Source organism: Dermochelys coriacea, chromosome 8 (genome assembly GCF_009764565.3).
Source record: "Dermochelys coriacea isolate rDerCor1 chromosome 8, rDerCor1.pri.v4, whole genome shotgun sequence".
In the NCBI taxonomy this organism is placed as follows: domain Eukaryota; kingdom Metazoa; phylum Chordata; order Testudines; family Dermochelyidae; genus Dermochelys; species Dermochelys coriacea.
In genome coordinates this window covers 38,180,101-38,192,168 of record NC_050075.1, presented here as the reverse complement: position 1 = coordinate 38,192,168, position 12,068 = coordinate 38,180,101, and the positions used below count along the sequence as shown (strand labels likewise).

The 12,068-nt window shown below is 41.8% G+C and overlaps 1 protein-coding gene across 3 annotated transcripts in view; it reads right to left on the bottom strand.

Moving 5' to 3' along the window:
* LOC119859844 (protocadherin gamma-C5-like) overlaps window positions 1-8,753 on the bottom strand; it is a 372,734-nt gene extending 363,981 nt beyond the window's left edge. For all 3 annotated transcript variants that reach the window (XM_043490724.1, XM_038412595.2, XM_038412598.2), the window contains exon 1: window positions 6,118-8,753. In XM_043490724.1, the coding sequence (XP_043346659.1) occupies window positions 6,118-8,580 (2,463 nt within the window). In that variant the 5' untranslated portion in view covers window positions 8,581-8,753. The remainder of the gene's footprint in view (window positions 1-6,117) is intronic.
* Window positions 8,754-12,068: the final 3,315 nt, after the last annotated feature.

Below are 12,068 nucleotides of genomic sequence, written 5' to 3'. Positions count from 1 at the left end.
AAACATATCTGTGTTCAACAATGGTGCAAGAGAGACTTGTTGGACTTGCCACAATGTCAATAGAACATGAAATAGCTGGAAAACTGGATCTAAAAGAACTAGTGACTGAATTTTCAAAACTTAAAGCAAGAAAAGTAATGTTTTAAGAGCACAGAGTGTTTTTATTCAGAATGTTTTGTAAATACAGGTTAAAGTTCATTGAACAGTTTTCTTATTTCTTTCTATATTGGATGTGGTGGTAATGGCAGTTAAAGCAGGATAGTGTAATGGATGATTTTGGATTTGTAATAATAAACATTATAATTAACATTTTTAATGCATTTTTATTTTAAATCGGACTGAAATATCATCTAGCTGTCATGTACAAATCTATTCTGAAAATTTCATGTCTCTATTTTATCAGATCTCAGAAACATTGGTTGGACAGACGGACAGACAGACAAACCGAATAATTAAGCCTCTGTTTAAAAAAAAAACTCTTAAAAACATTAAAAGGAAAAAAGGGGCGAAATGTTTCACAGTTTACCAAACACCTCAGCCTAGATCTGCCCTTGGGGTTTGGGGGTAGGGTGCTGATTGCATGGTTCGCCTAGGGTGCCAGTTGCTGGCAGCTAGTCTAGGGCTGCCCATGGACCGGACCAGTTCACCTGTATATTAGTTTTGCTCAAAATAGGTATTAGTTTTATAAGAATGTATTTAGTGTTTAGACTCTATGAAATGCTTGTCAGTTGCTTCATGCATTAATCTCATTTGTAATTCCATGCTATAAGAAAATATGTAAGTTTTGCTTTATAACTTTAAAAATGCATGCCTTGAACTTTTGAACTCAGGCACAGGAATCATTCCCCCACCCCCACCCATCCAGAAGGATTATCAAAATCAGACCAGCCATCAAGAATCATTGCAATACAAAGGATTGGTTAATGGCCCTATCACTGCTGAATGAAGGAATAAAACAAAACCACAGGAAAACGTTCCATCCTTTTAGCTGTTTAAATTCGGAAGGGCCAGAGACTCTAAACTGAAGCCACAGATCCCCAGGGCTGCCTCCTGGGTCTGTCCTGAAAGACCCTTTGGATGGACAGATCACTTCAACTCTGTCACTCAGGATTTAGATGATAACTCATTTCAGTATGTATGTTTGCTTACTTTAACTTGTAAATAACTCTCTTATTCCCATTTCCTAATTAATAAACCTTAGTCTTTAGTTTCAGAGTAGCAGCCGTGTTAGTCTGTATTCACAAAAAGAAAAGGAGTACTTGTGGCACCTTAGAGACTAACAAATTTATTTGAGCATAAGCTTTCGTGAGCTACAGCTCACTTCATCCGATGAAGTGAGCTGTAGCTCACGAAAGCTTATACTCAAATAAATTTGTTAGTCTCTAAGGTGCCACAAGTACTCCTTTTCTTTTAGTCTTTAATGTAAGATCTAGGATACCAGTTGATCTGGGGTAAATGACTGGTCTCTTGGGACTGGAAGCAACCTGAATGCAGTGGGATTTTTGGTGTAAGTGACTATTTTTCACTAAGTTTGTCAGAGTGGCAAGATGAACTGGAGAGTCTAAGACGACTGCCTGTGACTTCATGGTAAGACTGATATAGTGATCCAGGAGTTCACATTTGTTACTGGCTTGGTGAAATCTAATTATAAATCCCCCCACTAGTACAGTGTGTCTTCCTTGTTTTTGACAGTCTGCCCTGAGCAGGGCTGGCTCCAGCTTTTTTGCTGCCTCAAGCGGCAAAGTGGGGGAGGGAAACAAACCTGGTTGAGCTGCAGCCGAAGTGCCACTGAAGAGGAAAAGAGGGACTGCAGGGTCCGCCACAAAATTGCTGCCGAAGTCACGGATATGCCGCCCTGATGACGGACGGAGTGCTGCCCCTTTCTATTGGCCGCCCCAGGCACCTGCTTCCTTCGCTGGTGCCTGGAGCTGGCCCTGGTCCTGAGATAGGCCCTAACTGTTGTGAGCCACTCCAGACTGTGCGACAGCTTCTTCCAATTTTTTTGCATGCGGTTTAACACCACTAATCTCCTTTTTCAGGCTTTCAGTCTCCATTTGCCTAAATTCTCCTATTCAGAATAAAGTTATCAGTTGTCCAGCCACTCTACGCTTGCTCAGTCATTTCTTTCTCTGGATTGTTGTTGTTTCTCTCCTCCAGGGTGGAGAATTCATTTTCTCCAGCCTCTCTCTTCAGGTTTTTCACAAAGAGTCCATTTCACTCTTTTGTTGACAATATTTTGTTGACCCATTTTCTTGGGTTGTTTGGGACAGTTGCAGGACATCAACCTGGGGTTGCCTGAGTCCATACAACAAACCCTGGAGAGGGAGGAACCTGCAGTCCAGCTAAGATCTTCTGTGGCCTTCCTTACTCCATTCATAATACTTATCAGTTTGCCTGTATGCTCCATATTGAGTTTAACTGGCAAGCTATCCCCCGCTGAATGACAAATCAGCCCCCAGAGTTTATTAAATGTATTATTAATGATCAATTATTATTGGTATTGTTAATAGAAATTTCATTTTCCTTTTTTCTACAGCACATTCACTATGAGGAGTTGGAGAATTCACTCCAGGCTGGGTGATGCACTGTGTGATTCAAGTCTCCAAAGATCAGGTAAGAGCATAAAGTTATTTTTTATACATTAATAAATTATACAAGTTCCAAGTTATCCTCTGCTCTAACCCCACTTTGTGGTAGCTATATCCACTCTGTTTAGTATTTAAAGTTTATCATTTCAAATGAAGCAGGTTAAGTGGTTAGGGATGGTACTGAATTAGAGTGGTAGCTCTGTAGGCAAATTTAGTTTGCAAAAGGAGATGTTTCTTTCTAGAAAATAGTAATTCATATAGAAATCCTTACTATAATCAGAAAGGATGGACTAACACAAATTCCAGCATGGGTTTGGTCTTTCCTCCCCTGATTGATATTTAAATGAGCTATCCTCTGACAATGTGAGGGTCCTTCCTTTTTAAAACAGAGGCACAGATATGAGGAAACTGAGAAGTGAAAGGTCTCAAATCTTGGACAACTGGAGTCTCTTCTTTAGCCTAACAGGCAGAGCTTCTGTCTGCAGACAATAAGGGTCTAGTTGTCAGTCTTGAGTATGGCAATATGTATGTAGGGCACTGTAACCATGCCTTAGTGGGTCACAACTGACGATGCCAAATTCAGGATGAACTGCTGAGAAATAGGGCAAACACAACCCAAAATTGATGGTTATTCTTTTATAAGATATATCAAACCAGCCACAAAAGTAAATTCCTGTTTCACCACACTGGCTAACAAGAAAACATAAAGGCAGTTTCCTCAGGCATTCTAGTTCTTATATGACCACCAAAAACACTGGATTCAGAGATGAGTGGTTCTTTACAACCCATTTCATCAAATAATAAGTTCTTCTGATCCCAAAGGACCAGCCATACACCCAGGTCAATATATAGATTAGATCTTACCCAAAAATCATGCTGATGCCAATCCTTTAGTATCTAAAAATCTAAAGGTTTATTTGTAGAAAGAAAGAAAGAAAGAAAGAAAGAAAGAAAGAAAGAAAGAAAGAAAGAAAGAAAGAAAGAAAGAAAGAAAGAAAGAAAGAAAGAAAGAAAGAAAGAAAGTTAAAATTGGTTAAAGGAATCGATTATATCCAGTAATGGCAAAGTTCTTGGTTCAGGCTTGTAGCAGTGATGGAATAAACTGCTGGCTTAAGTCAAGTCTCTGGAGTACATCCACAATTTGGATGGGTCATTCTGAGCTTCAGTTTGTAACAAAGTTCCTCCAGAGGTAAGAAGCAGGATTGAAAACCCAATGGAGGTGTTTCCAGGGCCTTTTATAGCTTTTGCCATGTGGAGGGCATTCCATTGTTTTTTCTGTGGAAAATCACAGCAACAAGATGGAGTTTGAAGTTACACAGGCAAGTCACATGTCCATGCATTTTGCCTAATCACAGCAGGAAATTCCATTAAGTGTAGATGGGCGTCTCCCACCGTCCATTGTCAGCTAAATGTTCTTTCGATGGGCCACTCAATTTGAATAGTCCCTCCAAGATATGCTGGCTAATTACTTCATGGGTGTTACCCCAGGGGCAAACATTTGAAATCCAGGTATAAAGCTAATACTTATAACTTTAAATACAAAAATGATAAAGGCATGCAAATAGCATAATCATAACGAGCAAATCATAACCTTCTGCAAACATGATAGGGGGAATGGAAAGGGGACAAGGGACAGGAAGTAGGGTCAGGAAGGTAATCACAGAAAAAGAATGCAGAGGACCATGAAAGAAATGGGAGTGCAGTGGGTTGGGACAGATATGGGATTGGGTCATGGGAAACACCCATGGATCATAGAAAGCATAGAGGACGACTGGCAAAAATGGTCTTTTCACTGTTTTTAAAACTGTAGATGCTTAACATTTTCTATATATATAATCTGAAATGTTTAATGATTTCTCTTTGAATAAAGTCTCCCTCCCATCCATCCTCACACCCATTCATCCTCTACTCTGTGTCATGTATAAATCTCCCCAAAACATAAATTTCCTATCAACTTGCTAATGTATTTAGGACAGCAACCCTACTTTAGTGGATTTCTAAAGATGTGTCATAGCAGGTCCCCACTCCTATGGCTTTTATATGCCAATCTGATTTTAAACCTTTTTAGAGCAGAAAATTACAAAATAAAAAATATGTTAAAGCAAGAGTTAAGGTAGGTTGTAAGTGAATGTCAATTGAATCCAACTCACACACACTCACACACACACACACACATTTTAGAAACATTCTACAACAGCAAAAGAAGAAAAAGAAAAAGTCTGGAAATCTGCTATATAATCTTTCATCACCTAGTGTTATCAAACCAGAAATAAATTGCAAATCTACCTGCAAAGGCCAAGATAACAACATCATGAACGATTTTAAAATTCAATTTATGACTCTAGGAATCTATTTCTAATAATCCTTAATACTAATTTAAGTTACATTATTTATTACAAAAATATAAAAAACACTGTAAAATATAGTGTAAATACAAACTTGCAAGTTCTATATCACTGCATACAACACCATCAATTAATTTCACAACACCAAGTAGATCAGTTGCTTAATTTCTATTCATTAAAATAGTCTTCTGCTGTACTAACACATCAGTTAAAAATCAGATAGAATTCTGATATGATTCAATATACCCTGAGACTATACAGCTTTCAATATGTTTTCGACAAATGCACTATATATCCACTGTATATATAAAGTCAATCCACTATATATATAAAGTCAATAGTACGCATGGAGCTATTTCCATTACAGAATAAAGCAATATGACAAAGTTAAGATTGACTACATGACGTAATTGGAGTAACAGCAGAGACTTCTAGGGCCCCAGCTCTTAGAGTCACGTGATTAAATCAGAGTCTCGGCTTTCATTTAAAGATATGTCTAGCTCTCATGTATGCAAGGAAAACTCTAGAAAGATAAACTGAGTGCAACTGACTCCTGAGACAGCAGCTAGCCCGAAAGAGGAGCTCATCCCAGCAGGAGGGTAGAGCCTTCCCATGTGGGTGGGGTCACAGTGTGGGTGTGGTGTTATGGGGCCCTCATAGAGTATACCTAGGGCCTCCTTTGCCTTAATTCGGTCCTGGGTGACAGTAACAATAACAATGAGAAAATAGCTGGATGCATTAATTTATCATTTTCAATTCCCTGTTAAACCGCGCTTCTGACAGAGTCTGTTTCTTTAATGACACCAGCAGTCTTTGATCAAAGACAAAAACCAGTTATCCCTACTAGAATATTCAAGAATATTTCCCCAAAACAGTAGGTTAATCATTTCCTTATAACGTGCATACTCAATGGACCAATAGTATATTAATATTCTCGGATACTTGTCTCTGAAGATATCTAATATTCCAAACGTTTCTAAATCAAAACACAGGCTACGAAACATTAAATATATACAGATCAAACTAAACTCATTTTCAAGAACCAATAGAACATAAAAGTAGCATTCTGATTAATTGTGAAATATTTATGATGTTTTCTTTAAATATGGTTAAATGTGGGCATATGTTAAATCAATAATAAAAAATATAAGAAAAAACTATAGAGAATGAGAAGTTAATTTTACCTGGTTCGCTGATTTCATGTCCGTGGTCAGATCAAAGTTAGTAAGAAGATCCTGTTCTTTTCCAGAGTCCGTTCCAGCATTGCCATGCTGAGATGGAAGAGAGGAGATAATGGGTCTGAGGAATCTGAATTCACTGTTTCCTGATCCAGATGTTAAGCAGACTTCATAACGATAACTGTGAGACAGAGTTCCGTTACTCGTTACATCTACCAAATTATTCTGGAAGTTGCTATCTCCACAACAATTGCCAGAAGCAGACATGTATTTTCCTCCATAATTCCTTCTTCTATAAAGCTTGATAATTATAACTATTATCACTGAAATAAAAAAACCAAACGATACTAAACACAAGGAAATTATTAAGTACAGAGTTAATGTGCCATTCTCTTCCTCTTCCACAGCTACATCTGTAAACTGCATGTGTGCGTCCGAAAAGCCTTCCACTAGAGCTATGTTCAGAGTTGCAGATGAAGAAAGGGGCAATTCTCCGCTGTCTCTAACAAGCACAATGAGTTTTTGCTTCATCATATCTCGGTCTGTTATTAGCCTCGTGGTTCTGATTTCACCATTTGGGGAACCCACAGTGAAGAGACCTGGGTCTGTGGCCTTCAACAAGTGATAGGAAAGCCAAGAATTCTGACCAGAATCCCCATCCACAGCCACCACCTTCGTCACCAGGTAACCCGCCTCCGCCGATCTGGGAACCAGGTCATTAGCGGGGGCGCTGTTGTTCTGCAGAGGGTATAAAATGAAGGGCGCGTTGTCATTTTCATCAATTATCACAACTCGGACAATGACTTCAGAGCTTAGTGGAGGGGACCCGCCATCTGCAGCTCTCACTGTGACCTGGAACTCTCTTATATGTTCATAATCCATGGATCGTAGAGCGTACACATTCCCATTTTCCGAGTTTATGGAGATATAGGACAGAAGCGAAAGGCCACCTACCTCAGCAGGCAAAAGAGAGTATGTCACTTTGGCATTCTGCTCTGAGTCCGAATCAAAAGCATTGACCTTCCCTATCAAGACGCCTTGGCCATTGTTTTCTCTGACATACATAGTGTATGATGTTTGATTGAACTCTGGGGAATTGTCATTAATGTCCGATATTTTCACGACGATTCTCTCCTCAGTGGAGAGACTGGGAGTTCCCAAATCTCTGGCTGTGATGGTGATGTTATACTCCGATACTTTCTCTCTGTCAAGCACATATTCAGTCACTAGAGAGTAGGAATTTTTGAAAGTTGTTTTCACAGAAAATGGAAGATCATCTTCTATGGAGCAGACTGTTCTCCCGTTGTCCCCGGAGTCCCGGTCTCTGACGCTGAAAAGCGCCACCACTGTTACAGGCGAGGAGTCCTCAGGTATGGGGCTGGTGAGGGATGTTACTTTAACTTCCGGGGGATTGTCATTCACATCCAGCACCTCCACAAGCACTTTGGAGTGGGAAAACAGCCCCCCGCCATCTGTGGCCTGAACATCTAGCTCATATGTTTCAATCGTTTCAAAATCCAATTGGCCTGTGAGTCGAAGTTCCCCTGTCACTGGGTTTATATGAAAGGTTTTACTGTTTTCTTTGGATTTCTGGCTAAAAGAATAGGATATTTCCCCATAATTTCCATCGTCTAAATCAGTAGCAGAAACAGTGACAACCAGATAATCTTTGGGGCTGTTTTCCAGAACTCGACTTTTGTAAGTGGTCTGAGAGAACACAGGGCGATTGTCATTGGCATCGAGGACAATGACACGGATTTGTGCTGTGCCTGACCTCGGGGGGGAGCCGCCATCCACGGCCGTGAGCACAAGACTCACCTCCGGCTGCTCCTCGCGGTCCAGCGGTTTATCCAGCACCAGCTCTGCGAATTTCCTGCCGTCACTCCGAACCCGCGTATAAATATGGAAGTAATCATTTTTATTGCTAATGCTGTAGTTCCGGAGGCTGTTGTTTCCCACATCTAAATCCTGGGCATTTTCCAAGGGAAATCGAGACCCAGGGTCAGACGTTTCCAGGATTTTTAAAATAAATTCCTTGTCTGAGAACACTGGAGAATGATCGTTTATATCATAAACTCTTATCTCAGCGGGATAGGCTTGTAAGGGATTTTGCAGGATTATTTCAAATTGCACCGTGCAGGGCTCCGATTCCCCACATAATTCCTCTCTGTCCACCTTCTCTCTAATAAACAAGTCCCCGGTGTTGCTGTTTAACTGGAAATACTGGCGGCTGCCTTCGGAAACCACACGGGCCCTGCGAGCAGATAGTCTCTTCGGGTCTAGCCCTAGATCCTTTGCTACATTAGCCACAAAGGACCCGCTTTCCATTTCCTCAGGCACAGAATAGCGAACCGTCTCGCATCCGAGGGCCCACACGCAAAGAAACAGAACGAGAGAAGCGACTTGCCTTTTGATTGTTGTTCTCCTCTTCTTATCCGCCATTCTTAATAGGAAAGAACACACAGACATCGATCGGGAAATAACGACACTAGTGGAAATTCATTGCAGAATTATGATTTCCGAAAGATTGACTTTAGTCTGTATATTTCCTTTCTACGGATTCAGTTAATCCAACGCCTTTATAATTTTGTTTTTCTCAGCGATACCAGGCGAAGCACCCGTCTCTCTGCTCCTGCATTCTGGTCCTGTTACATTCTAGCCTTCGGACTCCAGTATCTCCTGTTGTAATCTTTCCCCTTCTTAGCCAACAGCGCCACCATGCGTCTGAATGAGGTCTTCCTCGGTGGGAAAATCTGTAAAACCGGTGGGAAAATCTGTTCTCTGGTGGTTCTATCTCCTTTACAGAATGGCTATTATATTGCTTTCTTTTTAGATATCCTGAATTCATAAACTTTTTTTTTATAAAATGTAAATCTATTTAGAAAACATACTAATACGGAAAGCAAGAACAGACATACTGAATATTTAATATGCATTTTAGTCTATTTTTTTCAAATAGTGCCTAATCTGAAAACTCAGAGGTACAAAGCAGCCAAAATTATCCTCGATATTAATGTGAGTTGAGGCTTCCCAGAATATCTAAAGGTCTGGTCACTGTTTCTTCGACTGTAAAATCTGTGGGGGAGAGGTTATCTTGGACTCCATATGGCACAGTTGTCGGCATTAAACAAACAGTAAAATAAAATAGTCTCTATAGTATGTCTGGAAAATTGCTTTTTGAGACAGTTTGTCCTTTCCAGTGTTGTTAGCGCTGTGGAGTCTTGTTACTGCTGTCAGTGTTGCTGTTTTTGGAGCTCTGATGTCAGCTAAAACTTAACTTCCTTAAAAATACTCTTAACTTCCTTAAAAATATGGATGACACCAAAATGGGAAGGATTGCAAGCATTTTGAAGGACAGGATTAGAATTCTAAAGGACCCGGAAAAAATGGAGAATTGTTCTGAAATCAACAAAATCAAATTCAATAAAGACAAATGCAAAGTACCGCCTTTAGGAAGGAAAAATCAAATGCACCACTTGAGGACAATGGCACAGATTTGTGCTTTGTCACTCAGGGTGACTTTTTGGACAAGTGAGGAACAAATCACAAAATAGTCATTTCCACTCCTGCACAATGTATAATTTAATAGCTGTTAAAAACTTACCTTATTTTTAGTAAAGAAGCAGCAGCAGTGGGACCCTGGAGCTGGAGCCACCACCGCTGCCACTGCTACCTGGGTCCGGGCTGAGGGCCTAGCATCAGGCAGGCTTGGGCCTGGGCAGCCGCTTATGAACAAGCATGGGGCCTGCCTCAAGGGGGAAAAGGCTGGGGAGGCACAGGCTGCATGCCCCTTTCCCACGCCCTGCATCCTCCATGTAGCTTGGGCTTAATTGCTACAATCCTGCCACTGCCTCACCAAGCAGTGGTTACCACATCAAGGCCCTTACAAAAGTAGGGATGTAAAATGCCATGTTAACAAGGCAACTTCTTGAGGCACTATTAGCTATAGGAAGAGACTCATTCTGCATTACAGTCTTCAAACTTGCTGGCATTGCACTTTTCTTTTGGAGATAGTGAATTGTTACATTTAAATAAAATCACAAATTGTCCTTGAATCTGTATATATTTATCAATAAAAATTATTCTAAATGTATTTTGAAGCTTTGGTTAATTCTTGGTTAGGCTGCAGCTCACTTCCCTGTACTGGGGTGCTATCCCTGGCCCAACGGCAAAATGGGAATAACTGGCTAGATGGTAAAACTGCTGAAAAGGATTTGGAGGTTTTTGTGAATCACAAATGGGATATGAGTCATCACTGTGATGCCTTTCTGGGAAAAAAAATCCTAATATCATTATGGTGTGTAAAAGCAGGAGTGTTGTATCTAAGACATGGGAGGTAACTGTCCTGCTCTGCTTGGTACTGGTGAGATCTCAGCTGGAGTATTGCATCCAGTTCTGGTCCTCACACTTTATGAGCAATGTGGACAAGTTGGAGAGAGTCCAGTGAAGAGAAACAAATATGATAAAAGGTTTAGAAAACCTGACCTATAAGAAAAGGTTAAAGAAACTGAGCATGTTGAGAAAAGAAGACTAAGGTGGGACCTGATAACAGTGTTCAAATATGTTATTGGCTCTTATAAAGAGGACTGTGATCTATTGTTCTCCATATCCACTGAAGATAGGACCAAGAGGTAATGGACTTAATTTGTAGCAAGGAAGATTAAGTTTAGATATTAGGAAAACTACAAGGGTAGTTATGCTCCTGAATAGACTTCCAAGGGAGGTTGTAGAATGCTGTCATTGGAGGTTTTTAAGAAGAGGATGAACAAACACTCATCAGGAATGGTCTAGGTCAGGGGTGGGCAAACTATGGCCCATGGGCTGGATCCGGCCTGCAAGCCCTTTTAAGCTGGCCCAAGCCACACCAAATGGCTCATCCCCACTCTTGCTGGGGCGCTGGGTCGGGGCCACACTACGAGGCTCAGCCCCACTCCGGCGCTCCATCCGGGACCTGGATTGGGGGCCGAGCTGCCTGGTGCAACTTCGTTCTGTCCGGGGCACAGGGTCGGGTTGGGGCTGCACCACACGGCTTGGCCCCACTCCAGTGCTCTGGCTGGGGAGCTGGGTTGGGGGCCGCACCAGCCGGCTCAGTCCCACTCAGGTGCTCCAGCTGGGTCAGGGGCTGAGCTGTGTGGTGTGGCCTGCTCTGCCGGGGTGCTGGGTCCATGGCTCAGCCCCACTCCAGGGGGCACTGGATCGGAGGCCACACCCCCGAACCTCTCCTCATGCCCCAACCCCCTGCCCCAGCCCTGGTCCCACTCCCACTCTCCAAACCCCTCGATCCCAGGCCGGAGCACCCTCCTGCACCCCAAACACCTCATCCACAGCCCCATCCCAGAGCCCGTACCCCCAGCCAGAAGCTGAACCTCTTCCTGCACTCTTGCCCAGCCCTGATCCCCCTCCCACCGTCTGAACCCCTTGGTCCCATCCCAGAGCACTCTTCTACACCCCAAACTCCTAAAACCCAGCCCCACCCCAGATCCCACCCCCTACACCCCAACCCCAATTTTGTGAGCATTCATGGCTTTCCATACAATTGCTATTCCCCGATGTGGCCTTTGGGCCCAAAAGTTTGCCCACCCATGGTCTAGATCTAGGTTTACTTGGTCCTGCCACAGTGCAGCGGGTTGGCCTTCATGATTTTTCAAGGTCCCTTCTAGTCCTATATGTCTACGATTCTAGAATTCCAACTGATTTCAAATGAAATTCTGTGAAGGGAGATAAAATTATTATTAACACTTTGAACCTTTCTGAGTGGTATCACTTGACATGATTTTAATAAATGAGTTTCTGAAGTTATAGTAATCATTTTACTGTCCCCCACTTCCTAAATGTGTCACCATTTGGTACTATAAAGACCAGAACAAATGCTTTAATTAAAAGGACCTTTGTTTTTGTTGCCTACATTTTTTCCCCGTCATACATTTATCAGATTACAGCATTATTATTAAAAAGAA